Source organism: Moschus berezovskii, chromosome 9, assembly GCF_049115385.1.
Source record: "Moschus berezovskii isolate FMDL1 chromosome 9, NW_MosBer_1.0, whole genome shotgun sequence".
In the NCBI taxonomy this organism is placed as follows: domain Eukaryota; kingdom Metazoa; phylum Chordata; class Mammalia; order Artiodactyla; family Moschidae; genus Moschus; species Moschus berezovskii.
In genome coordinates, this window is record NC_142468.1 from 27,258,968 (window position 1) to 27,285,435 (window position 26,468).

The following is a 26,468-nucleotide window of genomic DNA, read 5'->3' on the forward strand; positions in this document are numbered from 1 at the left end:
GTTCGATAACTCAATGGAACATGCCCTGGGAATAGCCAACTAATTGTTCTAAGTCCTATTTTCAACAAGCAACTTTTGGATTGTTGTCTAAATGAATTTGCCCTTCAAGAGTAAGCAAGAATCTGGGGCTTCCCAGGTGGTCTGTGGCTAAGACTCTGCACTCCCAATACAGGGGGCCTGGGTTTGACCCCTGGTCAGGGAACTAGACCTCACCTATTGCAACTAAGAATTCGCAGGCTGCAGCTAAAGATCCCGAGTACCACAACTAAGACCTGGTGTAGCCAAATAAATAAAAATTTTTTTATAAAAAAGAGTAAGCAGGAGTCCTGTTGTAAACTACTACTGTGGTAATCATTTGTATATTTGTCAGTGCCTTAAAGGTCTATCAGGCTTCCCCAGTGGCTCAATGGCAAAGAGTCTACTTGCAATGCAGGAGATACTGGAGATGTGGGTTCAATCCCTGGGTCAGGAAGATCCCCTGGAGAAGGGAATGGCAACCCACTCCAGTATTCTTGCCTGGAGAAGTCCATGGACAGAGGAGCCTGGTGGGCTACAGTCCATAGGGTTGCAAAGAATTGGACACGACTGAAGCACCAGGCTGTAAAAGTCTGTCATCCCAAACTTCTGCACTCTCCCTACTCATCCCCAGTCCACCTCTGTGCCCACAGCCCAGGGGAGCCTCACTATTTCTGGATGAATGGATAAGATTGGGTTTCTGACCCCACAAGGCTCAGGACATGGTTGACTAAGGTCCCCATGACCAACTGGCCTCTCCACTGCAGAGAGCATACTACTTGAGCATCAGAGAAAACACAAAACCTGAAGCGAACAAACATCTTCCAAATAAAGGCACCCTGTGGTTCCCACACTGCTGCTGGGCTCACACTACCTTCAGCTCATGGATCAGGCTTCTTGTTTGGTGGAGGCTGTGGCAGTCCTGGCTCTTCACTGCCGACAGCAGGTGGCTGGTATTGGCGAGGAAGCGGAGCAGGTCCCCCTCGGAGGTGGTGAAGGACCGCCACTGCCTCACCAGCTCATCGATGTCACTCTTCCTCTGGCGAACTCCCTGGGCTGCATTCTGCCACTGCTCCTTGAGCCTCATGAACTTCCAAACAAATTCCGGTCTTGGGGAAAATAGATAGAGAAATCTGACATCTATGTGCACAAAAAATAACTATCAACGTGTAATGGGAACTCAGATTTGCCATTTTTACCTAGAAAGACTATTTTTGAGCACCACTCAACTTAAACATGATGGGGAATTTGGGGCTGGAGCAGGGGCAGTGTGTGGGTTGGTGAAAGGTGTTGAGCAGAAGAGAACTGCACATGGCCTGGTATTTTGCTGACATGCATGACCTCAAACAAGCTGTTTTGACACAGATTATGCCAAGTGCTTTATGGAAAACTAAACATGGGGTCAATGGCAAATAGATGAATAGGTAGGTCCCTTTAATGTTATTGATTACTTGAGGGTTGTACACTACATAATTCCAGCAATAAAGAACATGCTTTCTGCAACTACTCAACTATTTCTTTCCCAGATAAATAACACCCTTCATGTGAGAAATAGGGCCTTTTATTTATTATGGGAAAAATCATGCTAATCAGATCAAAAGTAGTTAATCATCTTGAAACTGGCTTGCATTGATTACTTCAGAGGTAGGAAGAAATGGGGTGTGTATTTCTTCTGCATCAGTGATGCCGAAAGATGATTCAGAAGCACATGGTAATGATGGGGAGGAAACGAATGCCTATGGAGACGTATGGAGAAGTCATTTAGGAGGCCAGGCCCACTCTGGGCTGCTGTTGGCAGATGCACCAGCTGTGTGAGCAGGTGCAGGCAGTGCCACCAGGCTATCTGAGGGGCTCTGCTCAGCCCGACTGGAACTGCCCAGAGACCCCAACCCCATGTTCACAGCATAGAAAGAAGTCTCTTCTTTCACAGCTGTGACATAGCCAACTGTAGGAAACAGCAGTCCTTTGAAATTTATTTTTTAAATAGCAAAATATCATGAGGCTGAAGGTAGAGAGGAAAACATACTATAAAAGAACCTTTTGGAATAAAAAAGTTAGTTAACTGGACTTGGCAGACATGTGTTTGCAAATCATCTGGTCTGTTAAGCCCACCCTTCTACCACAGGGAAAAGGGGTCCTGATATTTCTATGGCCATGAAGCAAGACTTTTCCTAATATACAGCCAGAAGACGGGCCCCATAGCACTCTATCAATCGCACAGCCACAGGCACTGATGCTAAGATTCATGTGGTGGAAGGCCCGCCCAGTTGCATTGCCGTCCACATTCTCACAGCCATCATGAATCCTGGAGAGCTTACCTCTTCTCTATTTCTGCTGTGTCCAGGAGTTGTAAGCATTGGGTGACATAAGAATTGGCAATTGTCTGGTTTATAGAAACTTCCGCTTCTAACATCTGTACGTGAAATAAAATGTAAGATATTAGTGAAAACTGTTTTCATGAATTTCCTAATAAAGTCTACAGAGGATATGTGAGATAATTTATTTTCAAATGATTTGAGCCTAACTGCAAAAAATGCTTAATCATCACACCTATGAATACAATCTTAGAAGCAAATAGGTCTAATAATAACTACATCTAAGACCAATTTATTGGTCATTTTTTATTTGAGTTGTTGTTGTTCAGTTGTGTCTGACTCTCTGAAACCCCATGGACCGTAGCCTGCCAGGCCCCTCTGTCCATGGGATTCTCCAGACATGAATATTGGAGTGGGTTGCCATTTCCTTCGATTTGAGAGGTCTGAGTAAAACAAGCGTTGTCTCACTTCTTCAGCTTCAGTTCAGTTCAGTTCAGTCGCTCAGTCGTGTCCGACTCTTTGCAACCCCATGAACTGCAGCACACCAGGCCTCCCTGTCCATCACCAATTCCCAGAGTTCACCCAAACCCATGTCCATCGAGTCGGTGATGCCATCCAACCATCTCATGCTCTGTCTTCCCCTTCTCCTCCTGCCTTCAATCTTTCCCAGCATCAGGGTCTTTTCCAATGAGTCACCTCTTCGCATCAGGTGGCCAAAGTATTGGAGTTTCAGCTTCAACATCAGTCCTTCCAATGAACACCCAGGACTGATCTCCTTTAGGATGAACTGGTCAGATCTCCTTGCAGTCCAAGGGACTCTCAAGAGTCTTCTCCAACACCACAGTTCAAAAGCATCAATTCTTTGGCGCTCAGCTTTCTTTATAGTCCATTCTCACATCCATACATGACCACTGGAAAAACCATAGCTTTGACCAGACGGACCTTTGTTGGCAAAGTAATGTCTCTGCTTTTTAATATGCTGTCTAGGTTGGTCATAACTTTCCTTCGAAGGAGTAAGCGTCTTTTAATTTCATGGCTATAATCACCATCTGAAGTGATTTTGGAACCCAGAAAAATAAAGTCAGCCACTGTTTCCACTGTTTCCCCATCTATTTCCTATGAAGTGATGGGACCAGATGCCATGATCTTATTTTTCTGAATGTTGAGCTTTAAGCCAACTTTTTCACTCTCCTCTTTCACTTTCATCAAGAGGCTCTTTAGTTCCTCTTCACTTTCTGCCATAAGGGTGGTGTCATCTGCATATCTGAGGTTATTGATATTTCTCCCGGCAATCTTTATTCCAGCTTGTGCTTCATCCAGCCCAGCATTTCTCCCTGTCCATCACCAATTCCCAGAGTTATATGTACTCTGCATATAAGTTAAATAAGCAGGGTGACATTATACAGCCTTGATGTACTCGTTTTCCTATTTGGAACCAGTCTGTTGTTCCATGTCCAGTTCTAACTGTTGCTTCCTGACCTGCATACAGATTTCTCTAGAGGCAGGTCTGGTATGCCCATCTCTTTCAGAATGTTCCATAGTTTATTGTGATCCACACAGTCAAAGGCTTTGGCGTAGTCAATAAAGCAGAAATAGATGTTTTTCTGGAACTGCCTTGCTTTTTTGATGATCCAGCGGATATTGGCAATTTGATCTCTGGTTCCTCTGCCTTTTCTAAAACCAGCGTGAACATCTGGAATTTCACGGTTCATGTATTGCTGAAGCCTGGCTAGGAGGAGTTAAGTCATTAATAAAACAGAGTAGCAAAACAAAATTTGGAAATTTATGAAATGTGTGAGAGTTTTGCAAATGATCAACCGACAACTAAATTTGTTTAAAGACATACATTCTATGTTTAGGGATTGAAGATTGACAGGAATTCTGCATATTTTTACTTAAATCTCTCATCCCCTGACTACTGCCCCAGGGAGAGGGGGAGACAGAGTGGCAGAGCATGGGTTTATTTACCTCATACGTCTTCTGCTGTTCTAGAAGAGCAGGAAGGCTGTCAGCCACATTTGCCCTGAGTGTCTCTTCTATCTTCTCCAAAAGCTGGACCCACTTTTCACAGCAATGAAGAAACTTTTCATTCAATCCAATTCCTTGAAGCTCACTACAGAGGTTTAAAAACAGAACAGAGCCACATAACAATGACATCACTGCACTCAACTGTCAATTTTACCATAATTGGAACCGAAGGCGAGAGCTGGGCCATTCTGACCTGCAGCGTTCCAGGGCCGTCGCCGTGGCCCGGATCCACCGCCGGTTCACATTTTGTAATGTCTTCATAGCTACGTCACTAAGTGGGAGCTTGAGGCTCACTTCATTCAAATGCTCAATACCAGGTGACTGGGCCGTCAGTGCCAGCACATGATTCTATGAAAAAGAAATTAAATTCCAGATTTGTGGATGCCACTAAGATACCTGGTTTTCCCTGGTGGCTCAGAGGTTAAAGCATCTGCCTGCAATGCGGGAGATCCAGGTTCGATCCCTGGGTTGGGAAGATCCCCTGGAGAAGGAAATGGCAACCCACTCCAGTATTCTTGCCTGGAGAATCCCATGGAGGGAAGAGCCTGGTAGGCTACAGTCCACGGGGTTGCAAAGAGTCGGACACAACTGAGCTACTTCACTACTACTACTTCACTAAGATACCTAGATGGTGAAAAAGCCTCAGAAATCCTATAGGCCTTTCTTATCTCAAAGATGAGGGAAAGCCGGAGCTTAAATAGGTAAATGACTTGCCCAAAGTCACACAGTTAGTTAGTGTCAGAATTGGACCTGAACCTAGACCTGTCAATTTTGTTACTTTTCTAGAATAAGCTGCACACATGGCCAGAATCAAAACAGCCCAGGAAACAGAGAGTGATCTCGGATTCCTGTCTTTGAAGAGGATGGAAATAAGCTTTCTTTTTTTTAAAGAATCCACACTGGACCTTCAAGTTCCATTTACTCTGCCAACAACTTGACTTTAAACAGATCATGCAGTTTATTTACAAAGTAAATGAAAATTCAATCCCTAAAATAACCCTAGCAAAGCATGGTACTTAAATATCCATATTATGGTGATATCACAGGAAAGCAAACTCACCAAAATTTTATTTTTAAAACAATATTCTGGGGACAGCATCTAGGTCAACAATGTATTCAGCAAACATCCTTCACAATATCCATGTTCTCATTACAGAACTCTGCTCTAAGAGTCTAGTTCAGGGTCAGCAAACTTTTTCTGTTAAGGGCTAGATCATAAATATTTTAGCGTTTTATAAGCCATATGATCTCTGTGGCAAACATTCAGCATGAAAACTCCCACAGACAGTACATAAACAGTGGAAGGCCATGGCTACACTAGTGACACTTTATGTACAAAACCAGGTGGGGGTTGCATTCAGACCTTATGCCATAGTTTGCTGAGTCTTCATTTAAGTTATGAATATTGGTCCTTAGGATCAAGATCCAGAATTTGTTAATTCTTCATTCATCTATGTTAACTATACTAAACTTATTAAGGTAATACAGAAGGAAAATACACCATTAATTTAATAGGGGATTTTACTTTCTGATCTACTAACCAGAAAAATTCAGTTAATCACAACATCCAATTGCTAGATTATTCTAGTTCACTGAAACTAACTACTAAAGACTTTAAGATTTAAAAGTCTACTGAAATTATTGACGCATATTACTAAAATAAATCTCATGACCCAGCATTTCCATTCCTGGGTATACAGCCAAAAAAAAAAAAAAAAAAAACCCCTCCAAAACACTAATTCAAAAAGATATGCGCAACCCAATGCACATAGCAGCATTATTTACAATTGCCAAGATACAGAAGCAACCTAAGTGTCCACCAACAGATGAATGGATAAAGAAGATATGGTACATATGTAATGGAATACTGCTGCTGCTGCTAAGTCGCTTCAGTCGTGTCCGACTCTGTACGACCCCATAGACAGCACCCCACCAGGCTCCCCCATCCCTGGGATTCTCCAGGCAAGAACACTGGAGTGGGTTGCCATTTCCTTCTCCAATGCATGAAAGTGAAAAGTGGAAGTGATGTCGCTCAGTTGTGTCCAACTCTTAGCGACCCCATGGACTGCAGCCTACCTGGCTCCTCCATCCATGGGATTTTGCAGGCAAGAGTACTGGAGTGGGGTGCCATTGCCTTCTCTGAATGGAATACCACTTAGCCATAAAAAAGAACAAATGTTTGCCATTTGCAACAACATGTATGAATTTGAAGGGCATTATGCTAAGTGAACTAAGTCAGAGAAAGATGAATACTGTATGATATCACTTATGCATGGAATCTAAAAAACACAACAGACTAGTGAATATAACAATAAAGAAGTAGACTCACAGATAAAGAGAACAAACCAGAGGTTACCAGTGGCAAGGCCAAGGGCAATATAGAGGAAGGGGAGGAACAAACTATTGGGTTTAAGACAGACTCTAGGACATATTGAACTACATGGGGAATACAGCCAATATGTGTAAAAGCTGTATATGGAAAGTAATCTTTAAAAATTATAAATTTAAAAAAGGGAAATACTTGACAAATAAATTGTATATATTTAAAGTGTAAAAAAATAAAATAGATCTCTGTGTTGTCATAGTTTTCTCAACACTAGGGAAAATAGGACAAGAATGAATGACACATCAGTGACTGCTGTTGTTCAAGGGTTAGGATGCACATAGATTCTATAATATGACAGGAAGTCACTTATTTTTTATCCTATGGTGAGCCTGAGCCCGTAGAAATAACAAACATTGGCAATACCAGGAATAAGTCAGGATTTCCTTCTTTTTCTTGCCGGTAGAGTTTATCCAAATTCTCTTCTTCTTGTGTAATGAGACCTTTTAAAGATTCCAACCGGTCCCCAAAATCCTTGAATTGTGATAGAACAAACTAGAACAAGAGAAGTTTTCATCAGAAACAATTTTCATGTGCATCTACAACAGAAGCAAGCACAGCCTTGTGATAAAAGTTCAAGTTGTTTGCAGCCCTAAGGAGTTCATTATCAGCTCATTATCTTGAATATCCAGAACATCTTTGATATTTACTTTGTGTCTTTGGTAAAGTACTACGCCTTCACAGGGGTGAACAGATCACCTGCTTGACAGGGGCATATAGAAGAGTCCTGCTAGTTAAGTGTTTTCCCCACTGTGTGATACTGGAGCTCCATGACCTTCTGTTCATCTTTTTGAGAGTTCATGAACTAAAGGCTTTTCAAAAAGAGAATAAAATATACCACAAATGGCCATGCTTAAAGCAGCCATTCTATGACTCAATTAACCCACCTGAAGATTCAAATACTGTGTGATCTGAACAGTATATAAAATATATCACTTTAACATGTTCAATAAAGAAGAAATGTGACTGAAGAATCACATGACTGCAGAATTGTGTCAAATGGTAGATATGTTTAGGGCGTCTTTATTCTGTTGTTTCCCTAACGTGCAGCCCACAAAGCACTGATAACTATCACTTCAAAAGATACTAGGAACTGTGCAAGTGTTCAAGACTCTAACTTGAATGGAAAAAATAAGAAGAACCTCAAATTCATTTGTCTTCACAAGCAGCATCTTTTCCAGGTAGGAAGCTCTCTGGAGGGAGTGCATTTGACCAGACAGGAGCACATGGGTGTTGGGCTCTGCAGGTTGTGGGAGTCGATCCAGGAGAGTGGAATTTTGGAGAAAGGCCTCTTTTGTCTTCTGCACATCACACTGCAGCCCCTGGAGGAGAAAAAGTGATTGTAAAACATTTCTCTTCCTTTCCCAAAACAAATCCCCACCTCATGCCACTCCACCAACATCTAGGAGAATTTCTGCCCTGAAATTGTGGGTGTGGCTTTTTTTTTTACTGTTTATTTTGTTTATTATTTGGCTGTACCAGGTCTCAGTGGTGGCAGGTAGGATCTTTAGTCATGGCATGTGGGATCTAGTTCCCTGAACAGGGATCGAACCTAGGACCCCTGCATTGGGAGTGCAGTCTTATACAGTGGACCACCAGGGAAGGCCCTACTGATTATTTGAAAGAGCCAAAAAAGCTAATGCTTCTTTATGTGATGCATATCACTGGTGCTAGTTTGAAATTTGTCAGTTCAGAGCTAAAAGTGACCACAGATAAATAAAGCTGGGGCTTCTAGTTCATAGAAACTGGAGACGACTTTGGTAGAGTCTTATGAGTTCTACTTCTAATCATCAAACACTTTAGGGATCTGCTTTAAGGCATTTAAAGGATCAATCCAACCCTTTTCTCTGTCTGAGACTTTGTAACAGAAATGGATTCATATACAGGGAGTGTGGAATCTCACTGACCAAGCCAGTTTTAGAACTGATTTTGGAAATATTTCATCTATGTGAATTTGTTTTGTTTTTTTTTTTAAACAACAACAGATTTTTTTTTTTTCTTTTTGCAGCCTGAGGCAGTTGTAAAATAACTCAATGTATTTTACTGTATTTCTATAGTATTTTTTTATTTTGGTGAAATTTTAACTGTTAATGTTTTTGGCATTGTGCTTTGTACCATTTATTAAATAAAAATTTTAGAATAAAAAAAATAAACAACAGATTAGGTAGAAGTTGATCAGAAATATGATTCATATCTGTTGAATTCTTGTCTCTAATTGATATCTCTTTATTTGACCTATAGTATCAAAAGATACAAAATGTATCTGGTCACCTAATTTAACACTAGAAAGTATTTACTTTATAGCCAGTCATTAACAGAATAAAACCACAGAGAAAAGTATGTAACTCTTAAATATTAGTCTAAAAATCATTATTTCCACAGAAAAGCCTTATTAACAAAGGGGTGAATCTATGATTCTTTCTAAATCAAGAGATTCAACATCTACTTAGATGACCACATTCACCTGATATACTTCTGCTTTAATTGGAAACTTTGTACGAGGCTTCTGCCTTAGAGATTTACCAGCTAGAGTGAAAGAGGAGACTTGGAAGGAGGTGGTCAGGTGCCCTTGACTCAGCTACCAACTGCCTGACCCTCACCTGAGAGCCATTACCTGGCTCTCCCAACCCCGCATGTCCCTGCCTTGCCTGTGTCCTACATGCTCTGCTCACACACCTTTCCTGACCCACTTATCCCTCCCTGTGGTCTGTCTACTCCCTGGGTCATGGCCCTGTCCATCAGGCTGTCTTGCCTTTGGTTTTCCCAATAGGCATAACACCTACCTTTGCATCCTGCAGGGCTGGGGGCAGGATCTCTGCCAGGTTGTTCCCAGATGTGTTGATGTTTGCGATTTGTTGGTACTTTGTTTCCTGCTGCTCCAGCCTTGCTGCAGCTTCAGCGTGAGCACTGTTACATGCCTTCCAGAGTTGTAGCAGGCTCTGGGCCCTCTGCAACTGGTCTGCGATGTCTTGGTTTACCTGAGTCCACCTGTCAGGGCAAAATAAGAAACAGGACCCCCATCCATCTCTTACTTTGCAGCAAAAGCAAATGCATACTCTATCCGTTAAGCTAACAGCAGATGAATTAAGATGAATTAAGGCACTGTTCAGTGCCTTTTCAAAATGAATGCTATCATCAGTATATAGACAGAATTCCAACAGAATTCCAAGTTAGGATACTTTATTGACTTTATAATTCTCAACAAAATCTGCAAAATTGGTGACTGGCAGGAAATATCTATTGTATTATGAACATCTTTTAGGCAAAGGTGAAGAGAAGTACCAAACTGTTTACCTGATGAAAATTTCTCCACATGGGAAGGGCTCCTGTTTCGTAAAGCAGGTCCTTAGACAGGCCTTATTTAAAATGTATTTACATCAAATTTAATTTCTAATTACAAAAGCAATAGGTTCCTTATATAAAAGTAGAAATAAAAAATATACTTTTCTACTTCTCAGCAAAGGGTACTTATTTTCTACATTTTCTAAAGTTTTACTGTTTTGTAGAAATACGCTTTGTTATAGAACTCATTTCTTTGTGGAGAGAAAAAAATGGCAGATATTACCTGATACTTGATAATATTTTGTTCTTTAGAGGAATGTTAATTCCCGTATATTCTCTTAGTATTAGGCTGATTTGCAGCAGAAACTTACTTACTTGGCGCAAACTGATGTTAATCATATGAGAAAATTGTTCCCCAGTGTGCCCTTCAAAGGATGCTAGCACACTGAGGGCAGGCAGCAGTGGAGTACTCAGGCCCCAGATTTACATAGCTGGTCTCCATGAGGACCAGGCTGAAAAATAAAATCACCTTTGGATTCCAGGTGAACATAACTAGAGCTGTTGATGAAACCTAATGAGATATCTCACTTTTAGAGTTGCTGCTGCTGCTGCTAAGTCACTTCAGTCGTGTCCGACTCTGTGCGACCCCATAGATGGCAGCCCACCAGGCTCCTCTGTCCCTGGGATTCCCCAGGCAAGAACACTGGAGTGGGTTGCCATTTCCTTCTCCAATGCATGCATGCTTGCTAAGTCGCTTCAGTTGTGTCCAACTCTGTGCGACCCTATGGACAGCAGCCTACTAGGCTCCTCTGTCCATGGGATTCTCTAGGCAAGAGTACTGGAGTGGGTTGCCATTTCCTTCTCCAAATTATCAACAATGGCAAATAAAACTATTTTTGCATCCATGAAAATTAGCTAATTTTGTGGGGCTGGCACATTCATTGGTTGTATGAATTCTTTTGTATCTCAGATGTACTGTCAAACTGCTACAGAAACTAAAAATAAGAAAAACATTTTCTGTAATACATTTTTCATTTTATTAAAATTGAAAAGTTAAAAAAAGGTAGAAATTAAAAATTTGTTTTTAATCCATAATATGGACTGTAACATTTTGCCTTCCTTTCCCACTTAAAAAAATGTTGCCATGTTATTATGCTAAAGCTGAAACTGCAATACTTTGGCCACCTCATGCGACGAGTTGACTCACTGGAAAAGACTCTGATGCTAGGAAAGGTTGGGGGCGGGAGGAGAAGGGGACGACAGAGAATGAGATGGCTGGATGGCATCACCGACTCTGTGGACATGAGTTTGAGTGAACTCCAGGAGTTGGTGATGGACCGGGAGGCCTGGCGTGCTGTGATTCATGGGGTCGAGGAGAGTCGGACACGACTGAGCGATTGAACTGAAGTCTAATTTTAAATTGATGTACATATGGTCTATAAATGGTCTGTTTTTTAATCACCAAATTCCAATTTAGTATGAATATTGAAGTAATTTTCAATTTTTGCTTCCAAATATAATACTCAAATACAACTTTATTCAAAGGTTTTATTTCTGTATGTAAAGATATTGGTTTTACACTAGTTTTAAGAGAATTATTGGGTCAAAGAATAGAAATATGTAAATATTTTTAAGGTTATAGGTATATGTTCAAACTGCTTTCTGAAAACAATATTTACATTCTCACCCGAAGCAAGTGAATGATTGTTTCACAATATCAGTGACCCCGCTAAACGGGTGAAAAAGGTAAAAAATGGCATAATTGCTTTACTTTTATGTATGTCACAAATTTTCTCAAAACCATCTGTTTAAAAATAAGATTTCATCCAATTATAACATATGCTCATAACCCTCCACAAAACATGTATGTTTAAATCTACCCACACCTATATTGAGATTATCTACCTATCTACCCACCTATCTATACAGAGGAAGTAAAAAAAAAAAATCACCTGATATCTCAGTAATCTAGAGATAACTACCATTGGCATTTTAGTGCCATTTTCTTCAGTCTTTTTCAATATGACTGCTGATATATTCTCGTATTAACAACTGGATGAGTCTGTGCAGTGGTGATAACCCAGCCCCTTTAATAGCAACCTGCACCACCACCAAAAGCGTCTGCCTGCAATGCGGGAGACCCGGGTGCGATCCCTGAGTTGGGAAGATCTCCTGGAGAAGGAAACGGCAACCCACTCCAGTACTCCTGCCTGGAGAATCCCACGGACGGAAGAGCCTGGCAGGCTACAGTCCATGGGGTCGCAAAGAGTCGGACACGACTGAGCGACTTCACTTTATTTTCAGTTTTCACTTTCACCCTCCTTAGAAGGAGCTTTCAATCATAAGCAGGTTATCAAAGAATTCCTCTGAATCTCACAAATATCTCCTGAGAGGTACTCTAATATCCACTTTCTTCCACCTTATAATGTTTCCAGTAAGACAGGTTGCCCTTTTGGCCACCCCTCAGTCCGTTTCTGCCTGCTTTTTTAGTGCCTGTGAGAATCACATCGGGCATTTAGCCTCTATCCACTGAAAGTGGCTATACTAGGGCTGTACTTAGTTCTAGACTGATTACACCAAACACTTGTACAAGGCAAGTACACAATAGCCTTCACAATACCAAATCTTGCATGAACTAGATCCTTCCAAGCAGAAGAGACCAGAATAGTATGAAACCAGTTACCTCAGATGATTAAGAAGGCTTAATAAAATGAAAAAATCTTTTTTAAGAAGATAAAAAAAATCTCCTCTATCATTCAAGTTGCATTTTGAAGCGTACCTTGTGTGAGTATTTTGGCATTTCTCTTGAATTATTTCAGCAACTGAGGGGCAGTACTCTTTGAGTTTTCCAATCACCTCCTGGAGTTTCTTCCACCTTCCTTCACTGCTCTCAGCTTCTTCTTGAAGAGTCTAGGAGGACAGAGCAGGTATGTCAGCTCCAGAATGAACTGGCCTCATCCAGAGACACTTGCCACTATATCACAATAATGTTAACACTCAAACCTTAATAGGACAGCTATAAATTATTAGAAATATGAAGAAGAAAACCAAGAAGGTATTCTTTCATTTGAGGCTAGAACTTTAAATTGTATACTTAAAAAAAAAACACAACACCCCCAAACCAAAACCTTTAAATTGTGAAATAATATGAACATGAAAGATGAAGAAAAATTCACAATATGTATTTACAAAGTTTCACTCATTGGGTTCATGTAATTCATTTTGAAATTTCAAGTTATATTTTTGATGCTGCGGTTTAAAATATTGTTTCATGTTTCTCTGTGGAAAACATAACAGCAACTGTGTCCACATCTGTGCTTTCTTCCACTAGAGATTTTCTGCCAATAATGCACTGTGCCAAGATCTGATTAATTTACCTGAAGGTTCTGCACCTGGCACTTTAAGGCCTCTAATGATAAAACCACAGGCTTGCTGTGTTCCATGCAGTACCAGAATCGGATTGTCATCATATTCACTTCATCATAGAGTTTATCATAAATTTTCCACTCCTGTAAAATAGACTGCATGGAGGTCTTGAGCTCATTGACCTATATAAAAAAAGTAGAAACACATTTAGGAAATCATCCACAAGAGGCTCACTCATCTCTTTTTTTTTCTCTTCTAAGAACTCTACCACTGTATTCAAGTTAAGTATTTTAATTTCAGAGTGGAGCTTTGATGATTCACTGAAGGTGGGTAAATGAACAAGAAATATCAAAGGTTAAGTTTTAGGTGAATGGAAAAGAGCTCTGAGACCAGAAGGATCAGCATGGAGAGAGTTCAGCCTACAGAGGGGCGAGGAATCAGAATCTGAGATTTCACATTTCAGTGACACCCTATTAACTTTCTGACCTTGGGCAAGGTATTTAATCCTTAAGTCTGCTTTTTCATCCACAGAACAGATAAAAGAAAACATAAAGAAAGAAGTAGTGCTTGTGAAAATGCTCTGAAAACTATGAAGCATTATAAATGTAAAGGGTTCCCTGGGTTACTCCTGCAGAGCAGGTATAAATTGAAGGGGCACATGCTTGGCCAAAATGATGAGCAAGTGCAAAGTGGGAGGAGATGTAATGGAGGCTGTATTTTATCCTTCAATGTGTTTTGGTAATTATGAAAAGTTGAAATTTGAAGCATTTAAATGATCCTTGATACAACTGAGAATATGTAAGTGTAAAAATTTTTATCTATTATGTAGAGAAGAACACTTACATCGCAACAATAAAAAGACAACCAACTAAAAAATAGACAAGGGATTGAATAGACATCTCTCTAGAGAATATACACAAATGACCAACAAGCATATGAAAAGACAACAACATCCACAGTCACTAGAGAAATATAAATCAAAACCACAAGATCCCACTTCACAGTCACTAGAATGGCTATCCTCAAAGTTCAGTAAAAACTAATGTTGGCGAGACCAGGGAAAAATTGGAACCCTCATACACTGCAATGAAAACATAAAGGTGTGCAGCCTCTATGGAAACATTTGCCAGTCCCTCAGAAAGTTAAATGCTGTATAGAGTTACCATATGACCCACTGATTCTACTCTAGGTATATACCCAAGAAAACTAAAAGCATACATTTGCGGAAAAAACCTACACACAATCTCAGCAGTGTAGGAGGTTTCAACGTCTTCATCTCCCTGTCGACACTTGTTACTCCATCCTTTCATTACAGGTATCCTTCTGCAGGGTGAAGCATTTTGAGGGTAAGAACCATTTATTTTCTTGTTTATCACGGTACCCTTGGCAGTGAGCACAGTGCCTCACAAAAGATATGTTAACAAATGACTCGCAGCAGATATATTAAGCTCATCCCTACTTTCCTGCCTGAGTTCTGGGGGAGGAATGAGGCTGAAGGGTACCTATGGATTTATCATTTATAGAGGTTACTCCCAATTCTCTCTTGAAACGAATGGTTGAAAGTAATTTTAGTAAGTGACAAATAATCCACATTAAAGACTCTCTGGGAAACAAGGACACACTTATAATAGGTTACTGTTTACAGTTTCTCCCTCCAATTGTGGAGAGATGTCAAAGTTGAAGAGTCTGAGGATGACCGTCCTTTTTCCTCTGGTGCTCTTCTCCTGGAAGGGGTAAATGCAGACTTTGACATGCCTTTGATACAATCTGCAGATGTCTTCCACATTCTTCTACGCTTTCTCTTCACTGCATGCCATTTCTCCCCACCTCTGGAGCTCTTCCCATGCTGACCATGCTTCCAGCTTAACGGAGGCTACATGGGACAGAACCACACCCCACCACCCCCGGGGTATCTTCCTGGGAGTGGGCAATCTGCGCTGCTTCTTCATGGCTGTTACTGTATATCTGACCAGCAGACAATGCCAGCTGCTCTGTAGGGTTTGGGGGGTAGGCTGGAGACACTTATGAGTGTGTTAGTGTATTAGACAAAACAAAGATAACCAAGTGAACTTCAAGCTTGCCAAAGATGTGGGAATTTGGTGATTTTGCCCCTAATTATCCAGTGAAGGGGGAAGAAAAACCATGAGATTTAAAAAAATATGTTTCTGTACTTCAGTATTTTTCTCAGCGATTTTTCAGGTTTTGGTATAGAGCAAGTATTCACCAATAAACAACAAATAAGATAAAAGAAGGATATCTGAAAAGAAATGGTACACTTTGAATGAATTCTAGTACCTGGTTCATAACACTGTTTCTCTTTTGAAATAGCTCATCAATTTTGGATGCTGTGTCTTCCAACAATGGTACTGTCCCACTCTCCAAAGTCAGGTAATTTTGTCTCAACTCATCTAATGCTTTGGATTTAATTGCAAGTTGATTTTCTATATCCTGGAAAGGCCAGAGGAAAAAGGTTTTCATATGTGCAATATTACAAAATAATTAATAAGGGAAAGAGGAGTTTGCACTTTTCAAGTAAAAATGCCATTAGAATATATAATGAAATAACATTACACAAAAGACATTTTAATCATATGTCACTCAATTTTTACAATGAAATTTTATAATATGAATTTATACAATTACAGGATGAATTTTTACAAGTATTTCAGTTATTATGTGGCTCTAGACTTTAGAAGAGTCTAGGTAGCAAGCCCTTATCATCATGGAATAGTAGAAACAGTCTAGAAGATATAGTCTCCATTCCATATCTGCCCTGTGCTGGCTGTTGGACCAAGCATAATGTCATCAAACCCCCAACCTGCATTTTCTCATCTGGAAAATGGTGATGACATCCCAAGCATGAATGACTTAGAACTTCAGTGACACCAGGGTGGCCTGTTGGGGGTGCTGTAGGACTGAGTTTCCAGTCAGGAGTTGTATGTGAGGAAATGGCTACCCGTTCCAGAATTCTTGACTGGAAAATCTCATGAACAGAGGAGCCTGGCATGCTACCATCCATGGGGTCGCAAAAGAGTCTGACACGACACAGTGACTGAACAACAGCAAACAACAAAGTGGAAATGGCTAGTGGGTAGTCAGAAACAGGACAGACCATCTGAAAACGAACAACAGCATATGGTGGTGTTGCCACCTGTATTCTATCGAGTATCGTTTTGTAACCTTCTATGTAGATTGGGGTCTGAGCTGACTTTCCACCCAACAGTGTGGAGCGTCATGTCTTCGTGTAGGCGGTGCAGAAGCCGAAGAACCTGGGGACAGCTCCCAAGAGGAGTGACACAATCAGGGCAGTAGGGAGGAAGGGTGAGGGACCTTAAAGACTGAGTGACCTGGAGAATGAGGACGGAATGAAAAAAGGGCACAGCCCACACTCTCCAGTCCGAATGGGATTTAGGCCGGGTCTCCAGGGGAAAAAGCACCCCTTTCAGAACACATCACACAGTAGGTAAAAGAAAACCATTTTCCTCTGAAGAAACAGAATGAAATAATAAAAATCATGGAGACCAGAATAATTTTGTAAGCAGTAGATAAATTAATAAAAACACAAATATTGGAAAACATATAAATCAAAATTCCCTTGCAACATTTTTTTTTTTTTTTTTAAATTTTGGCCACACCACGCAGCTTGTGGGATCTCAGTTCTCCTACCAGGGAGTCAACCTGGGCCACAGCAGAGAAAGCACCAATCCCAACCACTGGACTGCGAGGGAACTCCCAACATTTTTTTCTTAAGAATAACATTCAAATCTCTTAAGAGCCACAATAATCATGAAAATACCTTTTTCTGCTCATCAAAAAAAAAAAAAAAATAGCATTTTGCAATTCTGTAAAACACATGGACACTTCTCTATTTTATATAAGAAGGTAAGGACCTGGGGGTTGGAGGAGAATCCTGAGAAACTGCAGCAGATTGAGTTGCTCCCTGGGGAAGGAGGAGTAGCTAACAGCCCAAGCTGTGCACCTTCCCACCTGACAATCCAGGAGAGTCTTCTGTACAGAGATGACACTTTCAGGTTTTTGTAAAGTTTTCAGTCTCTCCTCTTGGGCCTCCATCCAGTTGTTCAGAATCTGTACTTTGTTTTCATTCTCAGTGATACTTTCCAAAAGTTGTTCTAAATGTTGTATCTACCAGTTATGAATGAGAAAATAAAATTTCCTTATTTTCAACTGCATGCTTTAAAATGTGAATGCCATGATATTTTTTAAGAGGATTCTTTTGTTTCCTCTCATATTTCTAACATTTTGCATAAGGTTTCCCAATAATTTTTGGAATAAAGATTCATAAACCAGGAAATAAGAATTACAACCTCCTTTTTAAAAAAAAATCTGACATTTGAAATGAAAACTAACCTGCTAAGAATACTGGCTGTTCTGGAGTGCCACAGTATCTTTGGGAAACAGACTCATGTTGCTAACACTCAATATTTTTTCACTGAATCATCTATTGATATAGGTAAAGCTTAAGAAAATGTTCTTTTTTCCAGACTCTCTTTATTAGACACTTAAAAACTGTTAGTATAAAGAATATCACAAATAATGCATCAACTTAATAAAGTAGCATTTTTTCAGTCTGTGATTCTTCTCATTTCTAATGCTCACAATGTTTATTAGGTTACAATCACAGTATATATAAAGTTCAATACTCCTTTTCATATGCCACAGGCACTTGCTATGTCATGACTTGCATTCACTTAAAAGGCTGCCCGATATCTCATCAAATGGACACCATATGATTAATTATTAATATTTCTCTCAAGTTGGAAATTCAAGCAGTCTACATTTTTCACCAGAATAAGTAATGTTGACTTGAACACTTTGTGCACATATCCGTTCCTTTTCGAAGGACTATCTACTTTAGATAAATGTATAAGAAGTGGATTGCTGTTTTAAGAAGTAAGATGATTATTATGGTTCTTGAAATTTTCTGAAGGCTTTCCAAAAAGGTATTGAAGCCATTATCTGCAATGCATGAATGTGAAAGCTTTGGGCTTTTATCTTTATCTTGTTCTAGTTTAGTAAGCATATAATGTTATTAATGTTTATTTCAGCTGTCAAAGCTGTAACCTTTCCATGTTTATTTGCTAATTATAATTTTCTCTTCTGTAAATTATCTGTTCATGTTCTTTGTTCATTCATGTACTTAATTGTATAAATCTATTTGTACGCATTTTGTACACAACAAAGAAATCAACCAATTTCACTATTATATATGAATATTAAATATTTTCCCAAGAGTAGGTTTCCTTAGTCTTTTCAGTCATGGGATAAAAATCTAACAAGAAGTCATATACATTTTTCTTCCTTTTTATAGTCCTTCTAAAGCTGAAATAGCTTTGCTGCTTTTGAACATCTACTTTTAAAGAAAATGTCAAAACCGCTGACCATTTAGTAGCCTCATGCAATACTTGACATATTCTTAAATAACATGTCTCCTCCTCACTTGCCTAATTCAATTTCCTACTCTTAAATGCACCAATGGAGAATGCTGAAGCTCTGGATTTAAAAGGTGCTAGAATTGAGATGATTATTAGGTTTGACTGTAAGTTAACCACACAAATGTCCATTTATTTATTTATTTTTAGTTTATTTATTTATTTTTGGCCACTCTGTGGAGCATGCAAGATTTTAATTCCCTAACAAGGGATTGGATCTGCACTCCTTGCCTTGGAAGCACGGACTCGTAACCATTGGACCACTAGGGAAGACTCATAAATGTCTTTTTAACAGAAAGTGGAATTTTGTGAAGGCCAAATCATACATCAAACTGTGACCATGAGCTCACCTTGCCATTCAGGGCTCCATGGACCCGCTGCCACTGGCGGTTCATCTCTCCCAGGTGCTCTGCAAACTCTGTTCTCTCATAGCGCTTACTTTCTACATCACAGGTGCTTAATTGAAGTAATGACTGGTTTACAAAGTCAACTATCCACTGTTTATAGTCCATTTCCATTCTAAACTCCTAAAACAAAGAAAACAAAATTAAACCACCAACGCCCGAACTGAAGTAGGTTAGAGGAACTGAAGTAGGTTAGAGGAACTGAACCTCCCCTTTGTTGTGTAGGGGGCCCCAGGCTGCCACTGGGTCATCAAGGGGCACCTGTCCGGACTTACACTTTAGCCCTCCCCAACCCCACCAAGTGTCTGCTTTGAGTGGAGAGTCTTATTGGGAATTACACGTTTCTGGAACAGAGAGACTCATGACTTTCAAACAGACTGAAAAATCAAAGATGGCACCATGAATGGTAGTAGAATCACAGGAACCAAAATCAAGACCCAAGATTTGACAAGGGGTTCCTGTAAGAGGTTTCCTGAGAGCTACATTGGAATTCAGAGTCATTCTGTGGGCTCATGGAAATGAACAGATGGGAAGCCTGAAGTTAAAACTCTCAGAAAACCCAGGACACCTTTAAGGAACTCTGCCAGTTTAGGCAGCTTCTCTGTTCCCCTGGTGACTGTCTAGGGAGCCTCCAAGTTTGGATGACTTTAAGTTCTAGAGCAATGCTAAACTCTCCTAGGGCCAAGCATGTTTCTTTCAAGCCTAATAATTGTTGGGTTTATCCTGGCAAGTTCGAGCACCTCCTTTGGAGACATCTAGGGGGAAAACCAAGTTATATGCTAGGTTGCTAGGGCCTGTGAGAAAAGTACACATGGTCCCTCTACAGATTCTACTACTCATTGAAGTTAGGATGGGATAGGAGTTAAAAAGAAAATCCTTACTAATATCTTGGTTTGTGGTTAAGCCATTCATTTTCTGCCTGTCGTAAATCACTTCAGTTATGTCTGACTCTTTGCGACCCTGTGGACCGTAGCCTGCCAGGCTCCTCTGTCATTGGGATTCTTCAGGCAAGAACATTGGAGTGGATTGCCATTTCCTCCTCCAGGGGATCTTCCTGACCCAGGGATTGAACCCACATCTCCTACATCTCCTGCACTGGCAGGCAGGTTCTTCACCAGACCAGAGGCTAGATCTATTGGCCTATGAGGTCTTAGAAAGCAATGACCAGAGTCTTCATTCATCTTTGTGTTCCTAGTGGCAAACACCTTGCTGGCACACAATAAGTATTTGCATGTGGCTTGTTAAATGTTAGTTAAATCTACTTGACATTGAATATCATGGAGAAGTCCATGATATTCCTATCTATTTGTAGAAGGATAACAAGTTTTCCTTCAGTTCAGTTCAGTTTGGTCGCTCAGTCGTGTCTGACTCTCTGCGACCCCATGAATCACAGCACGCCAGGCCTTCCTGTCCATCACCAACTCCCAGAGTTCACTCAAACTCATGTCCACAGAGTCGATGATGCCATCCAGCCATCTCATTCTCCGTCGTCCCCTTCTCCTCCCGCCCCCAACCTTTCCCAGTATCAGTCTTTTCCAGTGAGTCAACTCGTCGCATGAGGTGGCCAAAGTATTGCAGTTTCAGCTTTAACATCAGTCCTTCCAATGAACACCCAGGATTGATCTCCTTTAGAATGGACTGGTTGGATCTCCTTGCAGTCCAAGGGACTCTCAAGAGTCTTCTCCAACACCACAGTTCAAAAGCATCGATTCTTCGGCGATCAGCTTTCTTCACAGTCCAACTCTCACATCCATACATGACCACGGGAAAAATCATAGCCTTGACTAGACGGACCTTGGTTGGCAAAGTAATGTCTCTGCTTTTTAATATACTATCTAGGTTGGTCATAACTTTCTTTCCAAGGAGTAAGCGTCTTTTAATTTCATGGCTGCAATCAGCATCTGCAGTGATTTTGGAGCCCCCCAAAATAAAGTCTGACACTGTTTCCACTGTTTTTCCATCTATTTCCCATGAAGTGATGGGACCAGATGCCATGATCTTTGTTTTCTGAATGTTGAGCTTCAAGCCAACCTTTTCACTCTCCTCTTTCACTTTCATCAAGAGGCTTTTGAGTTCCTCTTCACTTTCTGCCATAAGGGTAGTGTCATCTGCATATCTGAGGTTATTGATATTTCTCCCGGCAATCTTGATTCCTTACGCATTCTCTTCTGCAAGGAACATTTACTTAATACCTATTGGATGCCACATATTGTGCTCGGTGTGCTGTTTTGGGGAGGTAAAGGAGAAGCTCCTGCTCTCAAGAAGCAAAGTCAAGGTGGGGAGATGGGCAAGTAAGGAAACACTGGGTTAGCCAAAAAGTTCATTCCGATTTTTCCATAAGATGTGATAGAAAAACTGAAACAAACTTTTTGGCCAACTCAATAATTACAATACCAGGTGATAGGAACTATTGATAGCACAATACAGACACCTAATCCTGGAAAGTAAACTGATCTGGCTGGGAGAGTCAGATTTCCAAATGAGGAGACACTTGAACTGACTCTGGAAGGATGACTAAGATTCCTATGGCTAAAAGTGGGACGCTAGAATTCCCAGGCCGAAGGTACAGCACATACAAAAACATGAGTGGGAGAGCCCCAGGAGCAGTGGAGGGGCCACAAAGGACTTGGTTCAGGCAGAGTTCAGGGTTTATGTGGAAAAATGAAGAGATGAGGCTGGAGAGGAAAAGAAAGGCCGGAGCCAGCTGAAATCTCGGATTCTGTACTGGGGTGATGGGAGCTACCAAAAGAATCTGGGCAGGGTAAAAGCAAAGATAAGAGCAATTCTCTCTTTAGAATCATCCATTATCCCATTCCCAATGGATAGAATCAGCCTTTCTAAATTATATTCTATATGTCTCTTTGTTCAGTATTTCTTTTCAGACAGACTTGCCTTCTTTATTTCATGAAATGGCTTCTGGCTTTTTTTGGATAATTACCTTGTACTTCTGAAGAAGATTTTTAACTTGAGATGCAGAACTCAGTGAATGCTCGGAGTCTTCATCTTCAGTTTGATGTTCCACATTGTTCATCCAGTCAATCATTTCCATGATTGCTTTACGAGACGGCAATTTCTCCATCTGAAGCTGTAAAAGCAAAATGATTTCCATTTAATTACCTGCAGTTAACAAAATGAATCAGGGCACCACTGACGATGATATCTAGTTTGATAAAAGGTCACACCACATAATTATGCAAGTTACTCATGAAAACAAACCCAGCATTCAAGCTCAGAATAAGTGACCCCAAAACAATGACAACGACCTTCACATAAACTAACACAGTGGTGCAGATAAACCGGGAAATAAAGTAATTAAGCCTGATTTCTCCCTTAAGAAAGATCCCACTGGAGGAGAGTCCAGTAATTAAGACCTATATTCAGTGGTGCCAGAGGAAAAAAAGGTGGTGTCAATGAAAATTATTGAGTCAGAGAAATGATTTTAAGAGAGTTGTGTGTTAACAAATGGATGCTAATTCAAATGCTGGGTCTTTGAATACTTACCTGGTGAAGTTTTTCTTGGATGTCTGGAAGTTGAGTTATGAGCACTGTCCATTTTTGTTCAAATTGTGCCAAAGAAGCTCTCAGTGTGGCCGTATCAGCTTCCTTCAGGTGAAGGAGTTGGTTCCCAGTACTTAGAACTGCAGTCTTCAAGGAGGAATTTTCATCAACTTCCTTTGAAAACTCCTAAAAGCAAACAGTTTTACAATTTAGAAACATTTAAGGACTGCCCTGATGGTTCAGAACCTGCCTGCCAATGCAGGAGACATGGGTTCGATCCCTGATCTGGAAAGATTCCACATGCTGCAACTACTGAGCCCATGCACCCTAGAGCCTGTGCTCTGCAACAAGAGAAGCCGCCATAATGAGAAGCCTGCACACCACAACTAGAGAGTAGACCCTGCTTGCCACAACTCGAGAAAGTCGACGTGCAGTGACGAAGACCCAGCACAGCCAAAATGAAATAAATAAATAATAAAAAAGAGAAACTTTTAATATATAAATATGGCATGGAGAAGTTAATAATCAGAATAACTGATTAGCATTCAAAGCTAAATAACTGAATTCAAATAGTAAATATTTATATGTATATGCATGTATGTATACAAGCACTCACACATGTACACACACACACATTTTTACTAAATGTCAGACACTGTTCCAGGCATTAGATATATCACAGGGAACAAAAGAGAAGAAATTCCTACCCCTTGAGGGGCTTATAATCTAATGGATTATTGTTTTTAAAAATAGCCAAATCATTTCAACTTTAAAAAGAAACTATGGAACACAGCACAAAGCTCATACTGAGTGAATTAAATGCAACAAATTTTTAACTAAAACATTTGAAAATATTCCTGTGTACTTATAAGCTTTTTCCAAGTAAATTTAAGAAATATTTTCATTTTAACATCAAAATGAGTGATAGCTACAAAATATGAAAAGTGGAGAAAAGACTTCTCTTAAAGACAAACAGGTCTCGGAAGTATATTACAAAAGTTACTACTCTTTCTTAAAAAAAAAAAAAAGACCTTAAAACAACAGAACAATAACATTTTAGTGGAAATATCAATTCTGTCAGAACAATTTAAAACCATGTATTTATTAACTAACATTTATGAATTGATTATCTTGTGAGGTTTTGGGACAGAGCTGGTGGGAGGGATATTTTCTGCACTTATGAAACATGTTCCATGTCAGAATAAGTTTTAAATTTATATATATTTTATAGGGCCAATTACAAAATATACCTTATCAGTATTATATAAATCAACAATATAAACAAATAGTTCTAAGTCTGAAGAATACAGCTGCTCTTAGCCCAAGTCTTACTCCTTATCCACACATTAAGGTTATGGAGACGAAACACATCAACTCTCATAATTTTCCCCTGCTATTTACAGCCAACCAATAATTATTCAAGCATATTCTATTACAACTTACAAAAAAATTGTTTATGTTGCTTCTTATTGTGTCCAGGTCCTGAGACACATTGAGGGACTGCTCTTTCCAATAGTTCAGGGTTTGCTGAGAAGACTCCAACCACTTGGTTAACTGATCTGAATCTCTGTTATAACTAACAGGAGCAAAGCGAGAGAGAAAGGAAATAAGAAACAATATGCAACACCCGCATATTTTCTTCTGTTTCACTGCATAATTTCTTGTGTTGACCAACCCTGGTATTCGGAAAAAAATCATGATTTTTTAAAAGGATTATATACCTTGTTTCATTCCAGGCCCCAAATCTGATGCTCCTGTCATATTCTATGATTCTATAATGACTAATCAAGAACAAAGAGGCATTTTAAAATCTAAAATATTCTTTTAAAAATTTATGATAGCTATTGGAGGGACTGATGCTAAAGCTGAAACTCCAATACTTTGGCCACCTCATGCGAAGAGTTGACTCACTGGAAAGGACTCTGATGCTGGGAGGGATTGGGGGCAGGAGGAGAAGGGGACGACAGAGAATGAGATGGCTGGATGGCATCACCGACTCGATGGACATGAGTCTGAGTGAACTCCGGGAGTTGGTGATGGACAGGGAGGCCTGGCGTGCTGTGATTCATGGGGCTGCAAAGAGTCGGACACGACTGAGCGACTGAAGTGAACTGAACTGATAAAACAGCAAACAGCTGTTCACTGGATGCCAAAATATCTGATAGAATGAAAATATCCAAGCAAAATGCTGTCCCTCTGGTAAACGTCTAAACTTCTTTAGGTTAAGACAGCCCCCTAAGGGGCAGGGAAGAGAATCAGGTTAAACATTCCGTGTCTTCTACCTTCCTTAAGGGGTTCAAGAGTGAAATAAGTCAGACAGAGAAAGCCAAATAGCATATGATAATCATTTACATGAAGATTCTAAAATACAATAAAAATGAACTTATTCACAAAATAGAAACAGATTCAGAGACATAGGAAACAACTTATGATTACCAAAGGGGAAAGAGGGGGAAGGATAAATTAGGAGTTTGAGATTAACATAAACACAATACTATTAATATATATAAAATAGATAAACAATAAGATCCTACTGTATAGCACAGGAAACTATATCCATTATCTTATAGTAAACCATAATGGAAAAGAATATGAAAAAGAACACATACATATATTACTGAATCAGTTTGCTATATACCAGAAATTAACACAATATTGTAAATCAAGTATACTTCATAAAAAAATTTTGTATAAAAGATTTGAGCTGTTAAAGCAAAAAAAAAAATTCTTTGAAGAACTCCAAAGACTTTTTCCAAACTATTCCATTAGCTAAAATTATTTTTAAGATGTAAAAAAATTTTGGAAGAGTGTAGGAAAGAGCAACATGATGACATAAAGGTAACATGTATATAATTTTATAACATAACTCCTAGCTTCCATGGAAAACTGGTTACACATTATCCTGAGTCCTATGAACCAACATTAGAGACTCTAGATCCCATTTAGCCTGGAAGAGGGACCCAACTGCCTTAGATGATCAAAAATTGTACCGCAGGGGGATGACATGTGAAATGTGGCTGACTGCAGAACCCTTTTTTGGTCTTATTTCACAGCAAAACCTGACACCAATCAATCCCTAAGAAAACATACCTGAGCAGATGCTTGAGAAGCGTTTGTAGTCTGTGTAGTTCATGATCAATTTTTTTGTTTAGGGACAACCACTGCTCTTCCAGTTTTGCAATCTGGCCCTCTAGCTCAGGACAGTTCACGGATGCAACCAGCTGTTTACCTTCATTCAGAGTCTGGTAAAGCCGGGCATGCTTCTCATCCATGTTTCTTTTTATTTGCTAATAAAAATAAAGTCATAGATTGAATTATTTAAAATTAAATCAGCCATTCAACTCTCAAATATCTCATGAAAAACCTACAGTTGAGGCTGCTGAAGAAATCATAACAGTCAATACGGAAAACAGTTTGGAGGTTCCTCAGAAAACTCAAGATAGAATGATCCAGCAATTCCACTTCTGGGCATATCATCCCTGGACAAAGTTATACTTCTGGGCAAATCCCTGGACAAAACTATACTTCTGGGCATATCTCTGGACAAAACTATAATGGGGGGAAGATGTGTTTCCCTCATGTACATAGTAGCATTGTTCACAATAGCCAAAACATGGAAACAACCTAAATGTCCATCGACAGGTAAATGGACGAAGAAGATGTGGTACGCATATACAATGGGATATTACTCAGCCATAAAAAAGAATGAAATAATGCCAACTGCAGC

General features: G+C 39.9%; 1 protein-coding gene across 10 annotated transcripts in view; it reads right to left on the reverse strand.

Moving 5' to 3' along the window:
* The window catches only part of SYNE2 (spectrin repeat containing nuclear envelope protein 2), a 330,412-nt gene that overhangs the window by 55,024 nt on the left and 248,920 nt on the right, over positions 1–26,468 (reverse strand). For all 10 annotated transcript variants that reach the window (XM_055435962.2, XM_055435961.2, XM_055435957.2 and 7 more), the window contains 16 exons: positions 25,832–26,028; positions 24,185–24,317; positions 22,745–22,927; positions 22,182–22,328; positions 19,190–19,366; positions 17,377–17,532; positions 15,685–15,837; positions 13,401–13,571; positions 12,803–12,933; positions 9,525–9,729; positions 7,884–8,063; positions 7,108–7,236; positions 4,552–4,706; positions 4,299–4,443; positions 2,334–2,428; positions 890–1,124 (listed from right to left, as the gene is read on the reverse strand). In XM_055435962.2, the coding sequence (XP_055291937.2) occupies positions 890–1,124; positions 2,334–2,428; positions 4,299–4,443; positions 4,552–4,706; positions 7,108–7,236; positions 7,884–8,063; positions 9,525–9,729; positions 12,803–12,933; positions 13,401–13,571; positions 15,685–15,837; positions 17,377–17,532; positions 19,190–19,366; positions 22,182–22,328; positions 22,745–22,927; positions 24,185–24,317; positions 25,832–26,028 (2,592 nt within the window). The remainder of the gene's footprint in view (positions 1–889; positions 1,125–2,333; positions 2,429–4,298; positions 4,444–4,551; positions 4,707–7,107; positions 7,237–7,883; positions 8,064–9,524; positions 9,730–12,802; positions 12,934–13,400; positions 13,572–15,684; positions 15,838–17,376; positions 17,533–19,189; positions 19,367–22,181; positions 22,329–22,744; positions 22,928–24,184; positions 24,318–25,831; positions 26,029–26,468) is intronic.